The sequence below is a fragment of the Trachinotus anak genome, unplaced genomic scaffold (genome assembly GCF_046630095.1).
Source record: "Trachinotus anak isolate AG129_WGS33_773 ecotype Australia unplaced genomic scaffold, CSIRO_AGI_Tana_v1 ptg000016l, whole genome shotgun sequence".
Classification (NCBI taxonomy): domain Eukaryota; kingdom Metazoa; phylum Chordata; class Actinopteri; order Carangiformes; family Carangidae; genus Trachinotus; species Trachinotus anak.
Window position 1 is genome coordinate 10,790,425 of NW_027273867.1, and position 27,251 is coordinate 10,817,675.

At 40.3% G+C, this 27,251-nt stretch overlaps 4 protein-coding genes across 4 annotated transcripts; all 4 read left to right on the forward strand.

Annotated features, from left to right (window-relative positions):
• The first annotated feature begins 4,956 nt into the window (after positions 1–4,956).
• On the forward strand, positions 4,957–7,308 carry npvf (neuropeptide VF precursor). The gene is made up of 3 exons (XM_071500494.1): positions 4,957–5,181; positions 5,974–6,350; positions 6,597–7,308. The coding sequence occupies exons 1-3, from the start codon at positions 5,020–5,022 to the stop codon at positions 6,664–6,666; spliced, it is 609 nt and encodes a 202-aa protein (XP_071356595.1). The 5' UTR covers positions 4,957–5,019; the 3' UTR covers positions 6,667–7,308.
• A 1,344-nt stretch (positions 7,309–8,652) lies between these two features.
• On the forward strand, positions 8,653–11,743 carry cycsa (cytochrome c, somatic a). Its single transcript, XM_071500859.1, has 3 exons — positions 8,653–8,864; positions 9,384–9,561; positions 11,105–11,743. Exons 2-3 carry the CDS (start codon positions 9,393–9,395, stop codon positions 11,248–11,250), a joined length of 315 nt encoding a protein of 104 aa, XP_071356960.1. The 5' UTR covers positions 8,653–8,864; positions 9,384–9,392; the 3' UTR covers positions 11,251–11,743.
• A 3,744-nt stretch (positions 11,744–15,487) lies between these two features.
• On the forward strand, positions 15,488–23,279 carry LOC139634061 (acetylcholinesterase collagenic tail peptide-like). The gene is made up of 18 exons (XM_071500304.1): positions 15,488–15,928; positions 16,518–16,638; positions 16,760–16,869; positions 16,990–17,109; positions 17,371–17,415; positions 17,536–17,562; positions 18,576–18,647; positions 18,767–18,829; positions 18,931–18,957; positions 19,060–19,104; positions 19,355–19,390; positions 19,462–19,542; positions 19,749–19,845; positions 19,967–20,106; positions 20,207–20,326; positions 20,645–20,774; positions 21,271–21,373; positions 22,387–23,279. Exons 2-18 carry the CDS (start codon positions 16,536–16,538, stop codon positions 22,454–22,456), a joined length of 1,389 nt encoding a protein of 462 aa, XP_071356405.1. The 5' UTR covers positions 15,488–15,928; positions 16,518–16,535; the 3' UTR covers positions 22,457–23,279.
• Positions 23,280–23,398: 119 nt separating this feature from the next.
• On the forward strand, positions 23,399–27,194 carry LOC139634063 (peptidyl-prolyl cis-trans isomerase FKBP14-like). Its single transcript, XM_071500307.1, has 4 exons — positions 23,399–23,714; positions 24,049–24,200; positions 24,702–24,829; positions 25,849–27,194. The coding sequence occupies exons 1-4, from the start codon at positions 23,521–23,523 to the stop codon at positions 26,005–26,007; spliced, it is 633 nt and encodes a 210-aa protein (XP_071356408.1). The 5' UTR covers positions 23,399–23,520; the 3' UTR covers positions 26,008–27,194.
• Positions 27,195–27,251: the final 57 nt, after the last annotated feature.

A 27,251-nucleotide genomic window follows, 5' to 3' on the forward strand; every position in this document is an offset into this window, starting at 1 on the left:
GGGGACGCCCCTTCTTTCTTCTAGGAGGACGTCCTCCTCTGATTCTCCACCTTTTCTTAAATGCTCCGCCTCCTCCACAAACAGAGAACAAGTGTGTTAGAGTGCCACCTGGTGGACCACAACTCTCACTCTGCTCAATGCAGCTTAACAGCTCACACTGCTCTGCACTAAATACAATACGAAAGAAATCACCTCAACCATACAGACTCTAGACTTTAGTGATGGATTGATGGATGAAGTGAATGAAGAATGATTGCTAAATTGAGAAAAGGTAGGTTAAGATACAGAAATAACCAAGCAGCTCCTACAAACAGTTCTGTAAACTCTGGATTTGACCATTCAAACCACTAGAGTGCCCTCTAGTGGTTTCACAATGAAACTACCCAACAGTTACAGAGAATCCTAGAATAAAGTAAGTAAAATATGAAAAAAAAACAAAGCACAAAGAGAAAAACTAAATTATTCTTGTCAGTATTTACTCTTGGACAACACTGGCACTAATATGAGCTGAAAATGTTAGTAAATCAAAGCCTGGGATGATGAATATTGTCACAGATTTGATTATAAGGAAAGGTGATTAAGATTGTTGAATGCTCCTTTTAATATTTTACTACAGTAGGAACAGAAATTTTCAAGTCCAGACCTGCTCTTCATTTGAGGAACTGGCTCAACATACCCCAAAAAATCTGGGCTAAAAACACGCTTATGTATATGTAATGAGAAAAAAATGTAATCTTAAACGGAGCATTCAACACTGTGTTTTGCAGACTGATAAACTGGTAATTTAAAGGATGAGTCTGGTGATATTGTTTATTTTTATGATCATTAACACATTCAATGAAAAGACCAAAAACAACAGTTAATTGATCCCACTACAAGTATTGTCTGTGCGTCCAAAGCCTGATGTAGATTATCCCTCTGAGCCAAAGAGCTTCATCTTTGTACAAAAACTATTCAAACACATCAGTGAGACATATTGCACTCATTTACATGTTCCGTCATGATGAACATTAGTATTGTAGTTTATTTTGAGGCAGTCCCACATATGTATTAATCCACAGCTGAAAACAGTCCCTAACAAATATATTATTTAGTCCTGTCTGAGTAACATTTTCTAAAAACTACAGTGCTCAGCTTCTTGAGGGAAAGACTGAGCAAAAAAAAAAAAAAAAAAAAAATATATATATATATATATATATATATATATATATATATATATATATATATATAAAGAAGACATATATCCAACATTTCAAAGATTTATTTCTTCAGTACTAAGGAATAGGGTTGGGATTGAGAGCCATTGACAGGCTGGGTAAAGCAGAAAGAGAAACAGATTAATGCCTTGTTGGATTTGGTCTTTTCTTAAGACTTGTTGGCAATAACAAAGATAAAGAATATTGTTAACCCAGTCCTTTAAGTAATACCAATTCTGATACTGTGTTTCTACAGGTTTACTACCTGTCATAAGACCCAGATAATTTATTGTCTTTTCCTGAGCTGATTTCAGTGTGGGAGGGGCTGTCAGATTCTGCTTACAGCCTCAAAAATGCTCAGGCCTCTGAATGTGTAACAGGTTAAATACTTTAGCATAAAACTCCTACTGTCTCTCAGTGGAAAGACATAAAAGTACCACTCCCTGTCTATGTTGACGTCTGTCTCCTGGACCTTCTATAAGCTCAAAAATTTTATTCTCAGACTTTATTTTAGTGGATGTGGTCATATGAGAGACATGGATCCATCATCATTCGCCACAGTCTGAACAACACAACTCTGGCCAATTACACTGGCCACACTTACAGTCCTGTAGTATGAGCCTGTGTGTCTGTCTGCCCGGCGTCAGAGCATCTTCCCATATATCATAATGCAGTGGTCCTGCAGAAATGGATTTGATCATTGATAAAACTATAACCCGTCACAAAGTCTTGATGAATGTGTCTCCTCGCTGAGTGTGCGGGCATGTAAAGTGTTGTGATGATGACCCGCCTGATGTCTAAGTGAGGGGGAAGATAAAACTGGGCATAAATCAGATCAACAGGGGGATAACGGCACTTTCCCACAAATCATCCTGGGAATCTGAGGGTGTCCCAGTCCTGGAGAGGAATTCTGGGAACGCTGCCAGATCCCAGACACAGAGAGACAGATGAGGATCAGCAGTGCCATTGTGGACTGTTTCACTCTGCTTCCTTTTTCGTCTCTTGTTTAGATATACCTGTATTTATTTTTGCCAGTTTTCTTTCTTGATTAGTTAACTGGAGTCCACAAAAATTATTTACTGGACAAACAGATAAACATTTGTGAAAATTCAACATGTCTATATGCCTCATATACAGAATATACAAGTATATGAAACATGGGGGAAAAAAACGTTTTTATTTATGGACTGTTGTGGTGTATTAAATCAAAAAACCTGCAGGGCTGTATTTCAGTCAAGAGGACACCGTCTGTTTTAAGGCAAGTGGACTACATGGAGGGTAGGGACAGGAGGCCAAAAGCAGGAAAATGGAAAGATGAAAAGGCCGCCGGGGTGGCGAGAGATGCACATTAAAAACATTAAGAAGAGAGAATTACATCGGCAGAGAACAAGGTCTTTGAGGGAGTGCTCAGAGAGCTCGGTGAAAGAACAAAGGGAGAGCTTGAAGTATAGGGAAGACCTCGGTGGATAAGACTCTGGATAAGTGTTGGAGACAGGATCGTAAATCCTGAACCCCATAGTCTGCAAGCTGGGGCCAAGGTCAGAGAGGAAGAGCACAAAGAGAAAGGCTGAGGAGAGGTGGGAGGTGATAATATAGAAAGATAGAGTGAAACCATAGCCATAAAAAAACATCTTAAGGTTGATACTCAGTGACTAAAACCAGATGCAATTCAGATACTTCACCGCTGTGATACTTTCAGCCGCTCTGTCAAATGCTGTCTGTGCTCAGAGGTGGGACTGAACATGGCAACATAGCAAATGGCAACAATGTCAGGGTCATGACGCATGGATCAAATTAAGGGCTGTCATTATCACCCTGTGTCTCACACCAGACATTCCTCACATTCTGTCTACTTGGGCATGTAAATCCAGCTCCAGTGAGTCATTTGTGCATCTAAATACACAATCGACACCTTCAAAACAGGAATGGTAGGTGACGTCAGCCCCACTCCTCTGCTGCAAATTCTTGTCAAAGCTGAATTGTCCAACGGTTGCTAGACGTGGTAGCTTTACTGAATGAATAAAAGGTAAAACAAACAGTGAGGGGGACGAAATACCTCATCTTATGCTCACCTGTCAGGCGTTTAGTCTGTGCTCTTTCCAAAGAGGTTTACCCTAACACAGCAACAAAAACACACAACAACTCCAAGACAGAATATAAATAGGAGCAGTTTCTGTTGCTCCACTACGCAAAATGAGAGTTACCCAAATTAAAGCGCTACTCCACTTATTTTACAGATAAAGATCACATGACTTTTCATGGGCAGTACCTGTCTTCGGTACCTGTGGAGGAGCTGTGCCAAGTCTGAGAAAATAATCCCAATGATGATATCAGTATCCCTGCCTGGGATTGGAGAGAAATTATAACAATCAAGCCAAACTAGAGGTTGAAAGAGGTATTTTCAAGACATGGAGGATCTGTTGAAAATATGCCATGGAGCTGCATTAATGGAGTGTTTTTAGAGATTAACTGTACATTGTACACTGTAAACACTATTACAGACTGAGTGTCAGGATACCTTGACCTCTGCTGGATCAATTTGTCTTTCTTTTGTAAGTAACCCAACTTTATGGAAATACAAAGATAAAGGCTTCCAAGGGGACGCCACATCCGCCTTTATCTCAACAAATGAGCTGAGTAACATTTTCTAAAAAGGAATGATTCCCAGCTGTTTTGCTAACAATAACAAATATAGAATAGCATTAGCCCGGTTCCTACTCAACCTGATATTTATCCTGTCAGAGCAGGCCCGCGCAGTTTTGGGCCCTAAGCAGAATTCAACTCACTGAAATTGTCTTGGTCAATAAATTATCCTGAGTTAATATCCCCGTTTTGACAGGTAGTTTTAAAAAATAAATCATGATATGACACTTAAAGTATAATGCTGGATATATTCTACATTTTCTTATTGTCAACATGAAAAGACAAAACAAATCTCTGTTTTAAGGTATCCTCAGTCAGTCTTTGATTAGGGTCTGTCACCAAAATAATCCTGCACTTCCTAATAATGCACGTCAGACATTTTCTTTAATTTTTCTTTAATGCAGGTCTGATGATGATGATGGCCCTCACAGCTTGAGATCTCCATTGTAACATTTCCCTTTCCCATTCTAACCATCAAAGATTTTACATGTAGCTTTTCATTAACCGCACAGGCACTGTTCAAGAGCATGCTGATCAAACCTCACTGATTGGTGAGTGTTTAAGTTCAGCTCCTCCAAAGGTTTCGAATGAAACTGTTAATAAAGGAAATGAGAAGCTGGACGAAAGACTGCAAAACATCAACGTGTGTAACTGTTGCTGACAGTGCTTTCAATACTGCTGGTCTTGATAGTCCATCTAAATATCTTTTTAATCTTCCCAACTCATCAGTGTAAACAAGAATGTGCTCTTAACTGACATAACCAACCTGGACATAATTGGTTAAGGTTATGGTAAAGAGGAAAACAACATCAGTTGAACTGGACAATACAAGTTATATCACACATATTGTATATGAATGCTAATGTCATTCACTATTTTCACTGAACACCTGTTTTTAGTTTAGTTTTGCTATTATCGCCTCTCATGTTTCTGCTTTTGTAAAAAATGCAGCCCAATTAGGACATACATACCTTTTCAAATATATTCTTCAGGGCTGAATGATTATTGAGTCAGGAATTTGTAGAGTGTAAATGAAGCTGAGGCTGACTTGTATGTATGTCACATGGCACAGGTGACGTATGTTGCCAGGGGTCTTTAATAGCAGGGGACAGTGTGGTCAGTAGGAAATAAAGAATGTGTCCTGGTGCTGTCCTGAGAGAAGATATCTCCAGCTGTTAACATGTCGACCACAGTGTTTCTGTTGGTGTTCCTGATGCTGGGAGGTCATGGAGGGGCAGCAGCATCTGACCTCCACGTCTATGGGAAATTAATGCACAGTGATAAGACACTGCTAAACAGCGAAAACGGAGGCCACGCTGTGAGGAAACAGCCACACCAACAGGTAAGAAGCATTTAATAAAACAGACTGAGATTTTTCATTTATCTTATGGGGTTCTCCTTTAGAACTGAAACAATTAGTTGGTTAATTGGTGAACTGATTAACCATATCAGTCATTTCTCCAATAAATATGTAAAACACTGTCCTATTCCAAGCTTTTCAGAATTGAGGATTCGATGCTTTTCTTTGTCATACATGAGGATGAGTTGAATATATTTGGGTTTGGGGATGTTTGTCAGTATTTGAGGAGATTTTAACTATTTTTCAGTATTTTATAGACAAAACAATGAATCAGTAATGAAATATTATTTATCTACAGCACTACTCCCCATGTTTTGTACTACAACTGTCAAGATTTAAACAGCATAATTGACTGAAACTATTGTTGTAGTGCCAGGCTAATACACTTTTTTAAACAAAAAAAGTGCCTATTACGGAAATGCACAAATCACATTCAAATACATGAGGTCACTATTTGTGTTACAAACTGTAGAAAACAAAACATGACACTGGAAATCATCTTCTATGAAGTGAAATAATAGTCACCCTTTTTTTTATTATTGGAGGGCAAGAGTAAATTTTTATTTCACCATTAACTAACTATATGACCAAACTGAAACAGGGACATTAGTAGTAAAATTATGGCTTCAACAAATTATTATTTTCATTAATGATTCATCAATTAATTGTTTTTCCATAAAAATTTTTAGAAAAAAAATGGTAAAAGAAAACACCATTATAATTATCAATTATATTAAAACCATATATATTAATACAACATGTTGCTCTTTTCAGACAAATAACGAAATCCGCAGAAGTTTGGATCTTGAGAGCTTCAACGTGCACGTGCGCCCGACCACCAGCAAAATCAGCCTCCCTACCATGATCAAGCTTTACCCGCCCACTGCCAAACCTGTCCACATGCACGCCAACATGCCCATGCGCTTTGGAAGACAGAGCGAGCTCGGTGATGACAGGGCACCGAACTCAAACCCCAACATGCCCCAAAGGTTTGGCCGGGCCTGGGAGGTGATTCGAATGTGTGCTGAGTGTCCTGATGTCCAGGAAGATTCAAACCCGGCTCTGCCGAAGCGATTAGGGAGAAACAGTCTTTTCTGGAGCCTCCTAAGGAGTCTGGCCACTGAGCAGTTATTGAACACTGGTTTGCACTGGTAGGCAACTCTTGCCCATAATAAGTCCACTTAATATCTTCATTTTCCATCAGTACAGTCTCATACTCGTGCTCAGGGTCATGGGGGATGGGTGTCCCATAATGCATTTGGCAAAATGATCACCAGTCTGTCACTGGGCTTATTCTCAAATCCAAATGTTTCACCTTGATTTCCAGTTGAGTTTAGCTTCCATACATACTTGTCTGTGAGTTTTGTTATGAAACACAGTGTGTTCTCTTCCTGCAGGGCTCAAGACTTTGACTTTACAACCAGCTCAGAAGAGGTGGAGATGGAAGGAAAAACCTTTAAAGGTTGAACGGGGCTGCAGAGGCCTACATTAAGGTCTACTATTAGCATGTAGATATCAACATACAGTGTTTTTACTGTAAAGACAAATGTTTGAAATTGAATGTTAAAAAAAACCTAGTGAGTTGAATAATTCTAATTCTGTAGTCCCTTCAACAAAGTCATATGATTGTGATGGAAAACACATTTTAAACTATAATAATAAAAGTTTCAAGTGAGTGGTTTGTGCTTATTTCGTGCTTTTATTTGTTCTACAAAATTATATTATGCACTCATATTCTCATATTTTTCTAAATCCACCTGGACCTCAGCCCCTTACAGGGACAGTATCCATGTGACTTCAAAACCTCATATGTGATCAGGAAACAGTTTTGCGAAGGCTGAAACTGAGCCACCACCACTACTATCACTGTCCGTCTCTCTGTCCTGATACAAGGAAGCAGCAGGACGCTGTGCCTCTGATATGGTTTCTGAATCACACAAAGAGCATGCTTCCCCTGTGTCTCATTCTGGCTGATGTAATGCAAAATAAACACCATGAGGTGAAGCAAATTACTTTGACTTTGCCAAACACTGAGTGATTTACAGTGTTTTTCATTCAGTTTTATAAGGAAATATCCATTAAATAGATTTCTTTTTTCTTTAAAGTCATTTCTATAAACCTACTTGTTGGATTTTTTTTTTTTTTCTGGTTATGGGGTTAGTTTTGGCAATGCATTAACCATCAATCAAACTGCTGGTGTGCATGTGTGCTGAATATGACTAAACACATTATGTGATTAAAAGAAGTAGTATCTTGACAAGTCCATATTATCATAATATCCTATCAAAATATGAAATAAAAAGGATATGAAGGAAACATGCTCAATGAGCCTTAGAAAGTACAATCATATGTAATTACTATTAAAAGCCATAGCCTAAGTAGTGCACTGCAGACAGTAACTACCATGAAGGAAATATGGGTGCCGCTTCTTCAGTATCATGATACACCACTAGAGGGAGAAAAACACCAAGTAAAACGTACCATTCATCAGATTTAGAATATGCTGCCCTCTGTCTTTGCACCTTTGTCCCAGTGAGAGGTAAATTAAGATGTGTGCTCCTTTCTGTTCCATGTTTTAGTGACATGTTTTTGTCCATCCAAAGTCTGTTCAGATGAGCCAGCTGAGTCTGAGGTGAGTTCAGGGGTCTGTCACAAGATGCTGGACAACATGAATCAGGGAGCAGGACTCTTGCTGGCCAGGTCAGTGTTGATTCAGGAAGGTCAGAGGACAGACGAGGTGCTTGTGGACACTGGCATCTATCAGTCATTTAGACTGCTGGATATTTTAAAATGCTTTAGTACAATCCACATAAGGACCGATTACAGATTTGAAAGCGATACATTGATAAACTGAAGTGTCCAAATATGACACGGTAAAAACATAAGGTTGGAGCTGTTCTTACAGACCTTTTTCACAACAGACATTTTGACACGTCATAGCTGGGAAAGCTGTGATTCATAACATTAATCATACCTGCAATCCATTAAGGTGTGTCACTTACATATATTTGAGCAGATAATGTATTTTATTTACAGGGTCTATTTGCTTTAAGTATGATGGATGTCAGACGTTTTCTTTATGCTATTTAATGTTCTGTGTAATTATTTACTTATATATCTTTACATTCAGTGTCAAACATGAGTCATCATGCTCCCTACACATCGAAAACAAGGTGAACATGGCTCCTTGACAGACAGAGGTGAGTGTTTGGAGGATCTAAGGCTGAGGGGACTGGGGGTGGGTCACACAGGTGTCTCTTACATCCACGCCAGGTCTCAGTAAGTTTGCTCGGGTTAAACTTGTTTTACTGCTACTAACCAAAACGCCTCAACTCATTTTGATCCCCTCCTAACAAAGCCCTAAAAAGTCAAGGTGACTCATTGTAATCTTACCTCACAGCTACGGCTACACCAGTGGTTCACTCCCATGCATTTTGGAAATGGGTGTGACCCACGCATTATCACGCTTACTCAACCCGACGCAGCTGCCCCTTCCCGAAATTTGGCATTTCTTTGCTTTGAGCTCCAAATCCGGTCGCATCCCAGAGACAAGAAGCTTACAAAGACACACAGCCGGAGACTTCAAAAGTTAAAACGCAATATCGAAAGTCTTAGAGGTTTGCCTTTGAAAAGGTGACTCGACTCGAAGCGCGCACTCCCGTCAGGTACGGTGGCGTTTATCTTTGGTTATATTTCGCCTGTTTGTTGTGTTTTCACCGTCTTCCTCAGAAAACACCGTGTCTCTATCCTGATGTACCCTCTGTCTGTGTTGAATTATATTGTGGGCTTGGCAGCTGTGATTTCCTACTTAATGTTTCCTGTAGTTATAATAATTGGGTGACTTTTTTCCACAGGATGGCGATTTTTGTGTCATCCAGACTAGTAAAAAAAAAAAAAAAACAGCAAATTGGTGTTCCGTATTTGCTTTGCACCACAAACAGACTTTTAGATGTTTTGAAACCTGCTGCGTTTTTCTTGTGCTCCCAGTAGTTGAATAACAGATGTTTCATAACTTTAAGCAGCAATCCGGAAGTTCGAGGGCAACTTTTAACTGCCCATATGCCCTGAGGTACATTATGTCTAAAGTTTTGTCCCGTTAGTGTTTTTCCATTCCATGTATTGTTGTGCACTGATTTGACTGAGTGGGACTCATACTTTTCCTCATCATTTTCTCTACCCACCAGTTGCTGGCCATGGGGGACATCAAGAAAGGGAAGAAGGTGTTTGTGCAGAAATGTTCCCAGTGTCATACAGTGGAAGAGAACGGGCGCCACAAGGTGGGACCCAACCTGTGGGGGCTGTTTGGGAGGAAGACAGGGCAGGCGCCCGGCTTCTCCTACACACAGGCCAACATTGATAAAGGTATGAATCACTGTCAGGGTGAACACCTCAGACAAGTTGCCTGACTGACTGCTTGATTGATTTATGGACTATACTGTCCATGCTTGATCAACAACTTTCCTCTGTATACGTTTGTAGCTATTAGAGTGAGTACAGTAGTAAATTCAACACAAGACATGTTTTTCCTCCTTCACTGGGTCTTTCTGTAATAAAATTCAGTAGATCTGAACTGATGACGCAGACTTTGAGGACTTTAATTAGCTCATAAGCAGAAATCAAAACCATTCAACATTATCCTGATAAACAAACTCAACAAACAACAAATATTTCATTATCCGAAATGGTGTCTGGATCTTCAATTATGCACAAACATACTTTACTTGCTGTCTTCATGAAAAATAGAGATATAAAAACCATATAGATAATTTTGATACCATGAAATTGATCAGAGACTACAGCTCTTAAATTACTAATTTGGGAATAGTTCAAGTTTCAGTATGCAGTTGTATGCTCTGTACTTCCCAAACAATTGTTAAACTCATGGACACAACTGAAGATGCCCTCTGACTCATTGATTGGCCCAGCTGCTATGAATGTATATATTGGGTTTTTATGAGAAGCCATTAAAGTCTTCATCTCCAAACTGTTCTCTAATCTTGGAAGCAGAAATAGTGTCATCATGATATATTTGTATTAATTTGTATGGTTTTCAATGGTTTTAACATGGTATCAAATCTTGTCTTGTCTTCCTCCCATGAATATTCAAGTAGGTTCAATAAATGTGTCACAGTTACACCTGCAGTGCAGCAAAGCACCTTGGATCTTGTGTTTCCTATTCCTGACAGTCAGACCTACAGTGGCTGACAAGGGCAAACACGCTGCAAGGGCCCAAAACACTTCTGTTGAGAGACACGTGCTGCAAATTGTGAAAAAAAGCCAATTCAAAACACATACAAAGAACACAAACAGTGAAAAATACTAATACATAAGTGTAAAACAAAGACAGCAGCGTAAACGTGCTGCAAGTGAAAAATATGTGCTGCAGGAAGCCAAAACACATATATTCACAGCAAAAATACTACAAATACAGAGACAACGGGAAAACAAAAACACACAAACCCCTAAAACAAATGCAATGTTGCAACCATGTTGGACCAGGCAAAACTCACCTGGAAACAAACTCAAGGAAACAGAGGAGCTGCAGTTTTTCTGGATAAAAAGCACTATAACATTTATGCTCATTTTTATATGCAAGGGTTTCTGATCTACATAGAGTAAAAAGAAAAGTTTTGTGTCCGGTTACTTATAATCACAATAGTTAAAGCTATAATTAAGGTTTTCCATGAGGAATATGCATCAGGTTTACATGAACTGAATTATTTACATAGCCACCGTGCAGCACAGCAAGTCTGAACAGGCAGGACAGCAGTGACTGAGACTTCTTCTCCGACTCTGAGCTTTGCTCTAACATGAGGCAATAAAACCTAAACACATTCATAAGATGTGAGAATATATTATATTGCAAGCCTTTCCTTGTTTTTAACATGTCCGTTTGTTGTTCTAGGTATCATATGGGGTGAAGAGACCCTGAATGTCTACCTTGAAAACCCCAAAAAGTACATTCCTGGTACCAAGATGATCTTCAGTGGGATCAGAAAGAAAAGGGAAAGACAGGATCTTATAGCTTATTTAAAGGATTCCACCTCCTAACACACTGACAACATAGAAGCCACATACAGCTGTGGACAGAGGCATTACACTGGACATTTACAGAAAAAGAACAAAGTGGGAGCTTTGTTTTAATTTTGAGTGCATAATTAACAATATTTTTATGATTACATTTTGTTACATTACAAAATTGCTGCCACACTTTCTGTAGAAGACTGTTTTTAATTATTCCTGCAGCTTACGGATTTTCCAGGCACTTCTCAGTCAGGGTTTATTATAGAGGCAGCCTTCCTCTAAGCTTTTATAAAAATAGTTGTTTACCTATAAATTTGCTGCCATTTGCACAGAAACTGTGGTTTCTCACACTTTGCATCTTTGTCACTTTAACTCTAACCATGACTATTTTGTAAGGTCATTTTTCTATTACTTTGTTTACTACTTGATATATAGCTTTCTGTTTATATATAGTTTTCTTCTGCAGTCTAAAAATGGGTAAACTTTGATAACATATTTGTATTAAATGGGGCTGAACAGACTACTATCTCTTTCTACTTTCTTTTTTGTTTATGACATTTATCGCTGTAATGTTGCACTTCACGGTGTTTTGCACCCACACATTTTCTTTTGACATAAAAACAGAAAGGTCAGATATATTTGTCTTTTTATAGTTTGTTTTTAGTTCAAGTACCATTCTTAAACTTTGTCTGTTGTTGGGTTGATTATACTGGTTCATGATTCTACTGCCAACACACTGTTGGGTTGCTAATGCTGGGTCACAGAGGAAGGGGTTCATTTGCAGCTGGCGAGCTGGTTGGGTTACTTTAACCCAACTGCTTGTTCATTAATTTTTCCCGCTTGACCAGTTTCAAATTATTTTGAAAAGATTTGCAAGACACATGGTGGCATTTTATCACAGGTTAAAAATATATAAAAAATTTGAGTAGTCTTAACTGTTAAATCGGCCATTAACCAACTGGATGAAATATGTTTTTATTAACATTGGCTGCTAACTATTACCACCACAAATGTAATATTTGGATAAAATAAAAAAAGTGATTAACATTAGCTGCTAATTTGGTCATCAAGGTTCTAAAGAGAAGAAAAAAATTATACTTGGATCACTTGGTGATCAAGTGTCTAATGAGAAGATAAAATTAAAAACTGCACGTTACATTAGCTGCTAAGTTTTGCCATTGAAGATATGTTACCTATTAAAATCTAGATTGTTCAATTACTTCAGCTGCTAAGTATGGCAATTAAACGTACATTTCCTTTTCAAATCAAAATTGGTCAGTGGCCTTATCCGCTAACTATGGAACATACATTTTCTATTAAAATGACATTTTCATTAATGTTACCTACAAAGTTTGGCCTCCAACAATCCAATGCCAAAAAACTTAAAGTGCGTTTAGTTTAATTCTGGTCATCACAATTTCAACATTAATTCTAAATCAAGCAGTGAAAGGTACTTCACCTGGAAGCATTGCCTACAAAACATTTAGAGGGTAGGTGAAAAGAACAAAAAGACAACAAAATGATTCTAATGTTTAATCACTTTGAAAAAATGTTCTAATGAGAAGATAAAGTCCATGTTACATTAGCTGCTTCATTTGCCAATTATTCATAAATTTCCTATTAAAATGAAACCTTTTCAATTAGTATGGAGTATGGCCATATACATCTCAAATTAAAATGAAACCTTTTCGATAACATTAGCTGCTAATTTTGGCGTCTAAACATGTATTTCCTATTTAAAAAATTGAAATTGAAATGAAATAGTGACAGTTGCCTCATCTAGAAGCATCTTGCATTTCCATGTTTCATATTTAACTTAATCTTCAAAAATGAATAACTTCAACTGCTAACTTTAACACAAAGTTAATGTCAAGGTAAAGATAAAATTCAGTTGCATCAGTGTGCATTGCATTGCATTGCATTGCATTGCATTGCCACCATCCCACTGACACCTGCACAGACATGCATCTCCCTCAGCTGAGAAAAAAACAACTGCTTATGTAGTCCCTGTTTCTACTGAACAATTAGCCTGGGCAAAACCACAGTTTAATCAGGGGATCTAAGTCTATCTCATTTGAAAAGATTAATTGAGAAAAAAAAACATTTTATTAGTAAACATCAACAGTACAAGAAGACATAAATTGTTGTTCTCGAAAACTGTATAATAGCTCTAAATCAGACAAATACTTAACACAGTATTTTAAATTAATGACCTCCCCAAAGTCATGGTATGACCCGTGTCGTCATTGATGAAATCAACAACAATATAGAATAAGTAAGTGTTTGGCTGCCAGGCCCTTTGGTCTCTCCTGGAGTCCATGGTGAATGTGGAGGATCAAGATGCTCAAATTCACCCAATATGATCAAACTATATCAATTTAACCAAAAACTAGTGATAGTAATTGTAACAAAACACAATGTTAACCACAAACCTGTCATACTCAGTGTTCCCAGTGCTAAACAAAGCATGAGATTTGTGTTCTGACAGTTGCTGTACACACACACACACACACACACACACACAATATGTAAGTGCCAGTTACATCAGCTGCTAACTTCTAGCTATCACCATTACAAAGGTGGCTTTGGCTCCTCCTAACCTCTGAACCAGCTAAGGCTAGCTTTAGCTACTCACTCTTGGACAAGGAGTTACACATTACACATTACACATAACACAGTGCCAGTAACATTAGCTGCTCAATTTGGTCGTCATAAAATTAATGGACAAATAAAATAAAACCATGTCTGTAACATTAACTACTGATTTACGTAAAACAAGGCTAGCATGAAGCTGAGTGGCAGTGCCACTTACATTCATCATGAAGCTAGCAATAGCTGCTAAAGCTTGGGCAGTGTAAAGCTGGCATTAGCTGCTGTTTTGGAAACTTTAAGGGTAGCATTTACTAACCTTTGGACATTAGGCTACTGTGAGCCGCTAACTTCTGGCTATTACCATCACAAAGTTAGTATTAGCTCCTCCTGGCATCTAATGTAGTGCCACTAACATTTATCAGACATTATAAGGCCAGTATTAGTTGCTAAGGTCCCAAGGTTTGGGCATTATAAGGCTAGCATTAGCTGCAAAACTTTTAAAATGTGGACACTATAAGGCTGGCCCTACCTGAGCTTTTGGAAATTTCAAGAGTAGCATTAGCTAACCTTTGGACATTAGGCTAGCATGATCTGCTAACTTTTGGACCTTACAAGAAATACCTTTAGCTCCTATAACCTCTGAATATCGCAAGGCTAGCTTTAGCTACTAACTCTTGGACAAATAAATACACAACAACATAGCTTTACCACAACCTAACCTGATTGAGTTAACTTTATTTCGCTTTTTGATTACCAAATTATTCAAATCAGATTTATGCACAAATAAAAATTATTTAAGAAATTTGCTGAATCACCAAAAAGTTGCGTACAAACTGTCATTCCTAAACGCCAGCTGATCAATAATCAATCATGGCTGGCGTAACCTCATGGTGAACATGTTTCTTTGGAATGAAAAAGCCGTTGTTAAAACATTACTGTCATTGACAATGATTCTAGTGTATTTGCCTTGATATTCCCTAAAGTACAGTCTCATGAGGTGGACAGTAAAACTTTCAGGCATAAAAAGTCAGTGAATTAATATGCTTAAATTGTAATGATTTACTTTTGATAACTGATGTCACAAATAGCAGCCCAGTTTTCAAAAAGGTTCCTGCTGCCTCAGGAAAAAGCTGCTGGAAGTCATGTGATTTCTGATACATTCTGAAAACATGGAAAACAAATGTAACTACAGGTGTATTAAATTCAATAATAAGCTGGGACACTGACATATTTCAATGGTCAGTTCTTTTGAAATGTTCCCTCTACTTTGAATATTCATTTAATACTGGATGAAGTGAGTTATTGATGTACTCAGTCGTTTAATTAGGAACTTTACTGTCTGAAGTGTCTTAAACTTAAAAGACACTTAATGAGGACCTGTACAAGAACGAGATTCTTAAAGAACAGAGTTATAAAGATGGAGAATGAAATAATGAATACAGCAGGCCTTTATAGGGACACAGATCATCATTCAGCAAATCAGCAAATGACACCTATCAGCGATGCAATGACGTTTAAATCCGCCTACAATCATCTTAATATTCTTATTGCCAGAAATAACTATATAATATTTTCACAGAGTTCATTATGGATAGTAAAGTTATGTAAGGATGTGGAATGTTATTGCAGTTTTGGTGTGTGAACTAAAATATCCAGCAGAGGGCGCCGTTTCACTGCTAGAGAGCTCATCGGCATCCCTGTGGACAGAAAAGGTGCCAAGCGAGTGCAAGCAAGCGGGCTTGAAGTGTCAGAGCCGTCCCAGGCTGCCGAGCTGAAGTCGACCCGGATGAGTTTTACTGCGCTTTTCATCCAGACCCGCTGGGACTGAGCGGCTGCCGCCACTGCCTGGGCTCCAGCCAGCTGTTTCTGCTGGGCATCTGGCGCCCGGAGAAGAAGGTCCTCCCTCCCTCTTACTTGTTGTGTTATTGACCGGCGGCGGAAAAGAAGCGGGTCGATAAGTGCATCAGATTTATTGGCGGTCCAGGTTGGCTACGGTACGTTAAATGTCAGAGGAGCCACGGTCCGGGCGACTGCACACCGCGCACTGCATTTAGGTGAGAGGGGCGCCAGACGGACTGCGCGTCTGCAAGTGCACCGCGATTTCAAGTGGAAGGTAAGCGGGGATCTTGTGCGTTGCAAGCTATGGATGTGCATGACATTGCTTCTGTGCATGATTAGGACATTGAGACAAGGTGCACATTTAATCTAATCAGATTAAAATAAAATAAAAAAAAAGGGTGTGAGCCATAACCCGATGCAGCATCTTTTCTGCAAAACACGTGGTTCAACACGGGATTATCACTCTCCAAGATTTCTAACATCTCCTCCTATAATTGACCTGGATTCATCAAATGAAATGTAGGCATGCTCTAAATGTTTTAGTGAATGACCATGTGGCAGTCGTACTGTTATGATTGTTATGTCAGTGAGTGGTGTAATTCTGGCACAGGGCTGGAGGAGGTTGGTGCACAGCTGGAATTACAGTGGTGGTGGCATCTGCTGCAGTGTGGAGCTGCAACAAGTTTATTATGCTGTGAGGAGAGGGAGGGAGAGAGAGGCTTAAGAGGATTTAAGGTGAGGGAGTGATGAAACAGTGACACCCTCAAGACAGATTAAGGAAAAGAAAGTGGCAGCTGCCAGTAACTGCATTAAGCTCAGACAGCGTAAATAGTGTGTGTGACAGCTTGTGTTGTGTGTTTTAGGGGAAGTAAAGCAGCAGAATGGACTTGGTCAAAATTGCAGTATCCTTCCACATTCTTCTGTGTCCAGCATGGGCCTCAGCCCATCACCCTTACATGGACAGCATCCTCTCAGCCCAGGCAGGTAAGATATCCAACTGTGTGTGAGTGTATTGTAAGACTGGCTGAACACATGCAGCCGTCACTGCTGTGATTCACCATAGCAAGCTGCCAGTGATGCATGCCGTTTACGGTTTTCCTCTCAGCCCTCAGGTTGCTGGATGAGCCAATGAGGTTTGACCCCTGTTGCCTCATGTCACCGCCTCCGCCACCGCTCTTCCCTCCACCGCCTCAGCTGTGGAAGCGAGGCAGCCCCGTAGGTCAAACACGCTCACACGCACCTGTTTGCATAATACACCCTCATTTACATACATTAATATACCCACTGCTTGAAAACCTACTTTCCTGGGTTTCTTTCGTGCTTGTGTGTCTGAAGGATGCTATCAGCGTGTTAGAGCCAAGTGTAACAGGAGGCAAAGAGAAGCAAAGAGAAAAACCTGTAATGCCGGGGTGTTCACCTGGACCACCTGGTCCTCCAGGACCCCGGGGCCCAGAGGTAAGGCCTTGGTTCAAAATAAAATACTACATGATGTTGTAAACCTCCATTAGTAGCTGCACTGCTTTTTTAATCTTAATTGCATCATCGTGCATCTATCACATAGTGTAATCAGCCTGTTGCAGCCATTTAAGACAGTCGATGGAAATATTGTTCAACAAGCGTGGAAATAAAATCAAATGACCTTTTTAGTATTGATTTTTCTGCACATGTACTGCTCTCAAAAGGAGAGCTGTATATAAATTTGGTGTCATTTTTCAGGGTCATAGTGGACTACCCGGCATAAGAGGACCAAAAGGGGAGAAGGTGTGTGCTTTTTTTTTTGTGAAATATGTCTCATGCCAAAGCGGTATTTGTGTGTATGCCCTTGTGTTCCTCCCTGCTCTAATGAGGGCTCAATCTCCTTTCCCCACATTTGTCCTCCAGGGAGAAATTGGACGGCCAGGGTCAAAGGTGAGCCGCTCTTCCTCTCCTGCATATCTTGTTGTCTCACTCATCTCTCTCTGGTCCATCTCACATGTCCTTGGAATAATGCAATCTGGATTTCTCCCACTCTCTTTGTCTCTGTTGTCCATTCGATGCATCCTCAATCTCTGTGATGTGATTTGTGTATTGATGTGCTCAGAATATCCTCTGCAGCTGCTAAATGGGTCATGCTACATTAGTCCCTATGGCCGCTGCAACCACGTAGCAAACCTTGATCACATCCTTGGATGTCTCCTGTCCATCCTTCTGCTCCTCACCTCACCTCCCCCTTTTCTTTTCTTCTCCTCTGTTCCTTCTTCCTCCTCTCTCTCCTCCTTTCCTTGGCCTGGCTCCATTAGCCCTTGTACTGGACTCCAGTCCTGCTGATCCAGGCTCTCCAGCACTGCACTTCTGCACTTTAATCTACCTAAGTGCTTTTGCTCTCCATGATAAATCACTCCACACAGCAGCAGGTCCACAGTGTCTCTACAGGCTGCTGTTTTAATGACAGGCAGCCAAATGAGAGCACGCTGCTAGCATGGCACCAGCTCTGGGATACTTGCCCAGGTGTCACTGAGATGTGAGGCTATTGCGTAATATATTTGGCTCTCCTGCTCGCAGGGAGCTGGTGATAGAGTGAGCTCGATTAAGGCCTTATTCCTGTCCACTAACTAGCACATATCAGCAGCATTATTGAAGTTTTGCAGGCCAAGTTTTGTCGTCTGTTATTAGGAAATCATAGGAACTTAGTTTGTGACACTTTCTAAATCTGGTTTATCCTTTTTAAAACTTGAAACAAGCATCATGATAAACATTTATTTGCATACAGGGAGAAGGTGTCTGGCAATCTACAGACACCTCAGGATGTCAGCAAACCTGTCTTCAACAAACTCTTTCATCTTAATGCTACTCTCACAGCAGGTTCTGTATTAAGGGAGTAGAGAAGAATACATTGAGGGAGTACTAATAGTTTCATTAAATACTGGTTTGTGTTTCTGTAGGGTCGCACAGGAGCTCCAGGCCTCCCAGGAAAACAAGGACTACCTGGGTGGCCTGGTCCAGAGGGATCGAAGGTAAGTCTCTTCTAAGCACTAACAGATTTTTTTGCAAAGTGGCTCATTACTAGTGTGGTATTGCACATTGATGTATAAATATGCGAGTGTATGATACAGGTATTACTTTTTTCAATTAGGGTGAGAAGGGGGATCCAGGACTCATGGGATTACCAGGACTGAGGGGACCACCAGGGACAAAGGTTAGTCACATCTGTCCGGCATCATGCACACAATCATGTTGGACTCATGTTGGGTTTCCTTGTGTCTAATCTGCTGTTACATTCCTCGTCCGCCTTTTCAGGGTTTACCTGGTTACAAAGGAGAGAAGGTAAGTGCAGAATCACATGTTCTATAGTAAGTGCTTGTCACTGCTTAACTATTATATCCTACATTTCACCTTTCTCTCCCTTTCCCTTTTCTTCTTTAAAAGGGGGCTCATGGAGACTCAGGGGCACCAGGACCAAAAGGCGATAAGGTTTGAGAGAAATGTTTCTTTTATGGTCCTAATCCTGTGATTAGGCAATGGAATCCTCTACAATAGCTTCTTCAATTATCGATTGGAATCAAAAGTGGTTCATGAGACACTGTCTTTTAGGTCTTTACATTTCCAGCTGTTTTCATAAAGTGTCTGTCTCAGAGCCAGATTAAATGAACATGAAATTTGATGAGTCCCTGCTCTGCTGAGGACTTTTCTCATGTCAAGCCCCCATTTTGTCTCTATTCAGGGTTCCATTGGGTTGCCTGGGATGCTTGGCCAGAAGGTAAGAATAATTCAATAATGGTCAATTGATGGATTTAATCTGATTATTCCTTAACCTTGCTCTTCTCCCAGGGTGAGCAGGGACCAAAGGGAGAGTCAGGAGTCTCAGGAAAGAGAGGACCGACTGGGCGGCCTGGGAAGAGAGGCAAACAGGTGAGGGATAAAAAAAATTATATTTATTGTATGTGTGCATTTGACACAGAGAAGGCCAGGGCGTGTATGTAAGATGTATGTTGGAATCAGATTTTTCACACATCTTGACAGCATCATTTAAACTTGGTGTGGGCACTGACACATGTGTCTCCTCAGTCTATAAACTGTGTTAAAGGTGAAAGCATAATGTTTCCATGTTTGCACAGGGCATGAAGGGCCAGACTGGAAACCAGGGACTCATGGGCCCCCCAGGTCCCTCAGGTCCAAACGGACAGCCTGGGCCGCCTGGTCCACCTGCTTCAGGTAACTCATACACATCAAACACAAAATTAGCCTCAATTTGCTATTTATATAATATCAAAGTAAGGTGCAGGCATGTGGTTGTTACCCACCCTCCTTGCCATACAGTATGTTTTTCTTGCAGGTCTCTATCTAGTGGGGGAGAAGGGAGAGAAGGGTCTCCCAGGTCCACCAGGTCAGTGTGACTGTGACACCATGCTTGGAGGTAATAATGCACCTTTTGGAAGCTACACACAAAGGGGTGGCCCCAATAAAGTCCCTGCAGTAAGATCTTGTTCCTTTGCAATAAATTCCTTTAACATCAAAACTGAATGTGTGTCATTACAGAATTCATCACTAACTCGTTGTTATTGTTTGCTTGTAGATATTTGTGGTAAACAGTGAGGAGGAGATGGTCCGTCTTCATCTGGACAATGCAATAGCATTCAGGAAGGATCAGAGGATGCTGTACTTTAAAGATAAAGATGGATGGAAGCCCATACAGGTAACACCTATTAGAGTGTTATGTGATTGCAATACTGAGCTGTAACTCTACATATATGTAAACTGCTGGTGCTGGGAGCTGTAATATTGCAAACATTGGCTGTAACATTTACAGCTCACAACTATGCATCTAGGCTTAAACTGTGCTACATTTGAGCATGACAGTTTATTTTTCCACCTTATTTAGCCTAGTTAGCCTAGCTAACCTTATTGAACCTAGATGCCTTAATGTCTTTTCACCTGCAAACCACAAAACCTCAATGTCTAACATCTCTGCAAAGCTGAAATGTCAATGTTTTCTTCTTGACAATTCATCTAGCCCTTCCAGCCCTTCCAGTCTACAGAGAAAGTCCCGGACAGAGTTGGTGTGTGTGGGGATGGAAAGGTGCAGGCCCAGCACGGAGAGGAGTGTGACGATGGAAACCAGATTGTCACTGATGCTTGCCTCAGTGAGTTACATGCGTCTGTGCTCATCCATAAACACATGCCCAGCGATGTAATGTTAAAGAATGATCTACAGACAGTGATTCTAATGACGCAAGCAATTTTAAGTTGCATTTAAAAGACTTTCAAAAGACTGGATGTTCATCTGAAAGCTCTCTAATGACAAAGTAGGTTAGGCTTTTTGCTGCATAAATATTATGCTGTCATATACGCAGCTGCTCATGAGAAACCCTGCTGACCTGAGGATAAAAGCAGTAAGCACTATGAAACCTTTCCTTGATCTTTCATTAATCTCACCCTTTCTTTTCCTCCCATCCTCTCACTACTCTCTTCTTGGCTGTTCAATTAAATTAGCAGGAAAATGCTGTATTGGCATCACTGAAACACACAGGAGTGCCAAGGCAATTAGTAATGTCTTCCTTCTCCCTTCTCCCCCCTGCTCTCTCTTGCGTCTGCCACAACACTCTCCTCATCTCCTTCCCTTCCCTTCCGTCATTTCAGACTGTAAGTGGGCGTACTGTGGAGATGGTTACCGGCATGAAGGCATGGAGGAGTGCGATGGAAAGGACTTTGGTTATCAGACCTGCAAATCCTATCTTCCTGGGTATGCTCAGTCACAGCTGTCAGAGTGGATACATAAACATGCACTGAGTGTCCATTTACTTGGGTACACCTTGCTACTGTAGTTGAGCATTTCACAGAGATCTTCTATGCCAAGATAGCACAATGCATTTCCTTTTTAATCAGCACCACTTTATACTGCGCCCATCTGGGTATTGTAAAGGTCACTTGAATGAACAAATGTACTTTTACTGTGATGTCTCTGAAACCCTCCAGAGATGATGGTGCAATGTTCCACCACGAGTTGTTGTACAGTGTTTCATATGTTTAAATCACATGACACTGCACGTTTTAAGATATAGTTTGACACTTTGGGAAATACACATCTGCCTTCCAGCCCCTCTAAAGCTCACTTATTAACATTTTATATATCACTGATCCTAGCTAGAAGCAGCTCCAGCACATAACTCCCTGTATAATCCCAATAAATACACAAATAAACACATTTACCAAAATGTTAAGCTATTGCTTTAAAGGAATGTTTATCATTTTGTGGAATTCCACTGTCATGTCTGTACGGTAAATATAAAGCTGTAGCCAACAGCCATATAGCATAGCGTAGCATAACTTACAAGATAGATCTTGTTTGTTTAATCTGTAAAAAAAAGAAAAAGAAATGCAAAAATGACAACTCCTACTTCAGTTCTACTTCTTGGAGTCTTGAATTAAACCATCTAGATATAACATTTAGTGGGGTTTAGAGGTGCTGCTAGGTGGATTTTGCTGCTGTGGAGCAGAGCTGAGCTAGCGATTTCTCCCTGTTTCAGTATTTATTCTAAGCTAAGCTAAACTGCTGTTGCCTCACCAATCGCACCAATCTTCTTATCCAACTCTTGGCAAGAAAGCAAATAAGTCTAAGTATGTTGAGCTATAACCTTGAGATAAGAACAAATTGCAGAAACTGTATAACCTGGGTAGGAACTGAGTGTAAATATAAGTATACACTTAATGCAACCAGTTGCACTTGTTAAAACTCATTTTCCATGTTTTCTGCAGATCCTTTGGGCAGCTCCGATGCACCGACTCTTGCTTCATTGATTCCACTGGCTGCAAGTACTTCACCTGAGCTGAAAAGTTACAGAACGGCAACTTTGCAATTCCACTTTCTGATCGTGGGGATTACACTTCAGATTTCTATCGAAGTCTCACTCCATAAAAAAAAAAAGAACTGATGGACTGGGAGAGAACTTAAGGGAAGCTGTTGTGCTTGCTCTGAGCCAACTGAGCCGACTGTCCCCCCCCCTGGAGGTTTTACTCTTTTATTGGCCTCAAAGAGCAGCTCTTTGCTACTGTCACACTATTGGCTGCAGCACTGTTATGAACACTGATGGTGGGAAACATTTAACAATACATTTAATGATTGTAACAAGTGAAATAGTTACAATGTGTATGACTTGCTGACTGTTAATGCAGAAATAAGCTGTGTTCTGAACTTATTTTGTAGTGAGAGGGAAAAAAAGAGCCTTTTCCAAAAGAGGCAATGGTATTATTGATACAATATGTACTGTAGTATGCAAATCAGGGGTGTGTAAATGTGTTTATTTCCGTGCACTGTATTGGAAAACATATATTTATGAAGTGCAGTGCTGTGATATTGCATGTAAATGTGTTTCGGTGCACAACAGACTGCTTTAACCGGTGCTGTAAATGTACTAGCCGAAGCGTGGACCTCTAGAAACCAGTGTCCAAACAATCCGACAGGAGGAAAATGAATGTCATAAAAAAATAAAATTAAAAAAAAACTTTGATTATTCCAGCAGCATGAAGAAACTGCTCTGTTACATCAAGATGACTCCAAAGTGAATTCAGGAAAATGTTATTACTTATTAATCTGCCTGCATGAATGTAAATTTCATAAAACACTGAGCGTTAATAAAGATGAGACCTACGCTTCAAGAGTCCCCGTTCAGTTGACGCCAAATGGGGACCGTGAGTGGGAGTGTCCGTGGGCGGGGTTGGTGGGGGGGGGGGGGGGGGGAGCAGCCAATCAGAGGAAGCCGTCCTGCATCAACTTGCGTGATGAAACGTCGCTGCCACGTCGAGGACCAGCTGCTCGCCTCGTCTCTGAGGTTTGCGCGTTTCTAACTAACTTTCTTTCCCCCAGGTGTCCTGAGCGCTGACTGTGGCGGCATGCTGCTGACCGTGCTGAGCTGGCTCTGCTCCGGCCTGCTGGCGTCCGTCAGCGGGGGAAAGCTGCCCGAGGCTGAGGTGAAAATCGAGGTTTTGCACCGACCTTTTCTCTGCCACCGCAAGTCAAAGTATGGAGACATCCTGCTGGTGCATCACGAGGGACACTTCGAGAATGGGACCGTGTTTCACTCCAGGTGCGTTTGCATCGAGGCCTGCAGCCGTGAAAAGCAGTCTGTTGTTATTGGTCTTCCTCAATTTGAAAAAAATGCGAGATATTGATTTCGTTTTTTAAAATCACAGTCACAACTTAACTTTTCATATCCGTGCATGCGTGAGAGAAATCTCCTTGGTTACGCTTCTAGTCTTCTGGTCACATGACACAACAATGTATAAGGTCACCCCCCCCCAAAAAAAACAAAAAAAACAAGATGACATGTTCTCCCTCACCGGTCCTGCCATCTAACTGGCCATGTAGACAGCTAAGGTTTTGAGATATCCATCTCTGAAACTTCCTCTTCCATCCACCAGTCGGACCCAAGGTGACAAGCAGCCAATGTGGTTCACACTGGGCATCAGAGAAGCGATCAAAGGCTGGGATAAAGGCCTGCAGGACATGTGCGCCGGAGAGAAGAGGAAGCTGGTCATACCCCCAGCCCTGGCCTATGGGAAGGAAGGGAAAGGTACTGTAGTGGTGTCCATATGCATGCAAGCCGAACTGCATGCTGTTATGCAGGTACATTGCAGTCTCCTCTTGGAAATACTTGTGGTTGTACACATTATGTGATATAAATATATTGTGCATGTCTATATGTAAAACTGTCTTGTTCTGAATGGCTTTTTAGGACTCCCACACTGAATGAAGGTTTCATTCAGTAATATTAGTCATTTTTCTCAACATGGAGCATGTGAACCGTAGAATGCCTTGTCCTGGTAAGCACGCACCACACTAACCAATAACATATAATCTCTTCTGCACCTGTGTAACCTTTGCTATGAGCACAAAAAGACTGAGTGACCCATAACATGACTAACAACACAGTTAAAGCCCGACTCTAATATATTTAAGAACAAACGACCAAACCAGCTCGTTCTTAGTATTGACGCTTGTTTACAGAAACCTTGGGCTGCATCCAGTCTCAGTTTTAGTTGACCTCCTGTCCCATGGTCTTATTCTCAACCAGGTAAGATCCCACCCGAGAGCACACTGACCTTTATCATCGAGGTGCTTGAGATCAGAAATGGACCAAGATCACATGAGTCCTTCCAGGAGATGGACCTCAACGATGACTGGAAACTCTCCAAACATGAGGTAAAGACAAGAATTGCTTTGTTTTCAGCAACACTTTGACTTGAAGTAGATGAATGAGCCGTCACCTCAAATAAACTACTAATTCCCAACTTCTTTGGCGTATGACCCGACTCAAAACCCCAGGAGCGATTCCCTTCTCAAATTGTTTTATTTTAAATGCTTTCAGTTTCCTGTATTTTTTCTTTCCTAACTGATGGATCATATCATGAGCCCACAGATGTAAACAAACCAGTCACTGCGGTGGTGGTGGCCCTCCACAAAAGCCAAACATTTCCTCCCACCAGATCTGAAAGTGTATCTGGATTTACAACAAATTGTACAAAGTCATAGATCTCAACACCATTAATCTGTCAGATTTTTTTACATCAAGATCCATACATTATTCCATATGTCCAATCTTGCATTGTTAAGAAGAGAGATAAGAAATTCCTGGATCTGCCTCTCTAACTGGATCCACACCAAAATTTAATGGGTTCTTCTCTGGCCCATGCTCCACCCCTTGGGTGAGCGTGGTGCAAACTGGTTCAGTTTGTTTTGTGTAATCCAACAAACAAACAGACACAGGTGAAAACATAACCTCAGAGAAGGTAATAAATAGTAAAATAGATATATTCCTAACATTACTGCTAACCGGACTTGAAACAGAAGAACAACACTGGCTGTCAGTCATTAAAAATCAATTCTGTAAATTTAAATTGGAGGTTTTTAAGGAAATGTTCAGACGTGATAAAATGAGACGCAGAAGCACGTTAAAAGTAATATCCTAAAAATAGTCGTCATGTGCAGGTACAGTATATTTTTTTACAGTGAAGGTAAATAGGAGGGATTTTGTTGAAGTGTTAGAGTTAAACATTTAGTATTCCCCATTTCTTAATCCAGTATTCTAAGGATACAACTGGATTTGTCTCCGCATAGTAGAAAAGTTTTATTGGTATGTATCCTCATCATTTAACTCTGTCTGTCTTAATGTCAGCCTCTCTCTGTCTCACTAATTGCCCTGCTCTTACTCGATCTGCCAGGTCAAAGAATACCTGAGGAAGGAGTTTGAGCGTCACGGCTATCCTCCCAACGACACACTACATGAGAACATGGTGGAGGATATCTTTGCCAAAGAGGATGAGAACAAAGATGGCTTCATTTCCTCCAGAGAGTTCACTTACAGGCACGATGAACTTTAAAGTTTCTCCCAGTCCCACGACTCACTGACTCATGGTCCACGGTGGAAACACTTTGGTGCAGGGTTTCTTGCAAAGATTCTCTCAGGTTACCTTTTTATAGAAGCTTTGTGTTTGCTTTGTGTACAGCTGTGTGTTGTGGGTTTTGAGCCAGTGAGTTTGGTAATTTGCTACTTTTATTGATATTTCACCTCAGAAAATCTTTGCCTTTTTGTGTGTTTACTTCCTCGGGTTGCAAACAACCAAATTTGCTCCTTTTGCAACCACTTTCATTTTGACTTCTCTAACTTAAAACCTATGAAAACTTCCTACAGCAAAATGCAATGAGTAATATTCCACTCCATCTTCTATATAACTTTTCATGACTTTAGCGGTTCAGTTTATATTTAAGGTTTTCTTAAGGGAAATTGAATGTTTGTTTCTTTTCTAAAATGTGTAACGTTTATAGGTCTATTTCCAAAGAAAAAATGATTTGAACAGGCTCGTGTTTTATGATATTGACTGGACTGTGTTTTGAAAATGTAAACTTTAATTTTTTAGGGTGTAAGTAGCTTTTTCCATGACAGATATTATGCCTTGTCACAGCAGGACAAGCAGGTGTAACTAGTAACTTGAAATCTCTAATCAGTTTGAATGCTCCCAGTCATTCACTATGCACAATACTGAGGCTGTGGCACTGGTACAAATGAAATCTGAATGAATTCTAGCCATTATTAAGGTTATTAGAGACACCTTTGAAGTCAAACTATCCGTGAGAAAGGTTCATTGCACATGCATACACCATAGTGTCAGTGCTGAAAGGATATATTGTTCAGCCCTGTTCCATTACATCACTGGATTTACAGTTTTGCAGTGTTACTCTGATTTTCAGACTCACATACACACAGATAAATACCCTGAAATGGGTATTAAAATTTGCATTTTTAATTTTGTGGCTATTAAAAAATAATTCTCTCCTCATGATATGATCCAAAAAATCATGTGAAGGGACAAAGGGGAATTACTGTACCAGAAAATGTTCCCACAGTGCTGACTAGAATCCAGACTGTCCTGTTTCTACAACTTTAAGGGTTTAGTTCTTTCGTATGGATGTGTTAAGACCAAACTCACAAAGAAAATGACTGTGCAAATTTGTATGTTAGTTTCTATCTTTAAAAGAAATGTGACCAATAAAGTGTCAACTTTTTTTTTTTAACAAAATGCAGTTTTGTATTCGTCAGTCACATCCTCAATACATGACACATTTA

Bases quoted from the DNA above. Each gene is read 5' to 3' on its own strand.
- LOC139634063 (XM_071500307.1), top strand. From the start codon at position 23,521: ATGCTGCTGACCGTGCTGAGCTGGCTCTGCTCCGGCCTGCTGGCGTCC. The intron at 23,715-24,048 runs GTGCGTTTGCAT...TCCATCCACCAG, and splicing joins GGGACCGTGTTTCACTCCAG to TCGGACCCAAGGTGACAAGC. The intron at 24,201-24,701 runs GTACTGTAGTGG...ATTCTCAACCAG, and splicing joins CTATGGGAAGGAAGGGAAAG to GTAAGATCCCACCCGAGAGC.
- cycsa (XM_071500859.1), top strand. From the start codon at position 9,393: ATGGGGGACATCAAGAAAGGGAAGAAGGTGTTTGTGCAGAAATGTTCC. The intron at 9,562-11,104 runs GTATGAATCACT...TTGTTGTTCTAG, and splicing joins ACAGGCCAACATTGATAAAG to GTATCATATGGGGTGAAGAG.
- LOC139634061 (XM_071500304.1), top strand. From the start codon at position 16,536: ATGGACTTGGTCAAAATTGCAGTATCCTTCCACATTCTTCTGTGTCCA. The intron at 19,105-19,354 runs GTTTGAGAGAAA...GTCTCTATTCAG, and splicing joins CAGGACCAAAAGGCGATAAG to GGTTCCATTGGGTTGCCTGG. The intron at 21,374-22,386 runs GTATGCTCAGTC...TGTTTTCTGCAG, and splicing joins TGCAAATCCTATCTTCCTGG to ATCCTTTGGGCAGCTCCGAT.
- npvf (XM_071500494.1), top strand. From the start codon at position 5,020: ATGTCGACCACAGTGTTTCTGTTGGTGTTCCTGATGCTGGGAGGTCAT. The intron at 5,182-5,973 runs GTAAGAAGCATT...TGCTCTTTTCAG, and splicing joins GGAAACAGCCACACCAACAG to ACAAATAACGAAATCCGCAG. The intron at 6,351-6,596 runs GTAGGCAACTCT...CTCTTCCTGCAG, and splicing joins TTGAACACTGGTTTGCACTG to GGCTCAAGACTTTGACTTTA.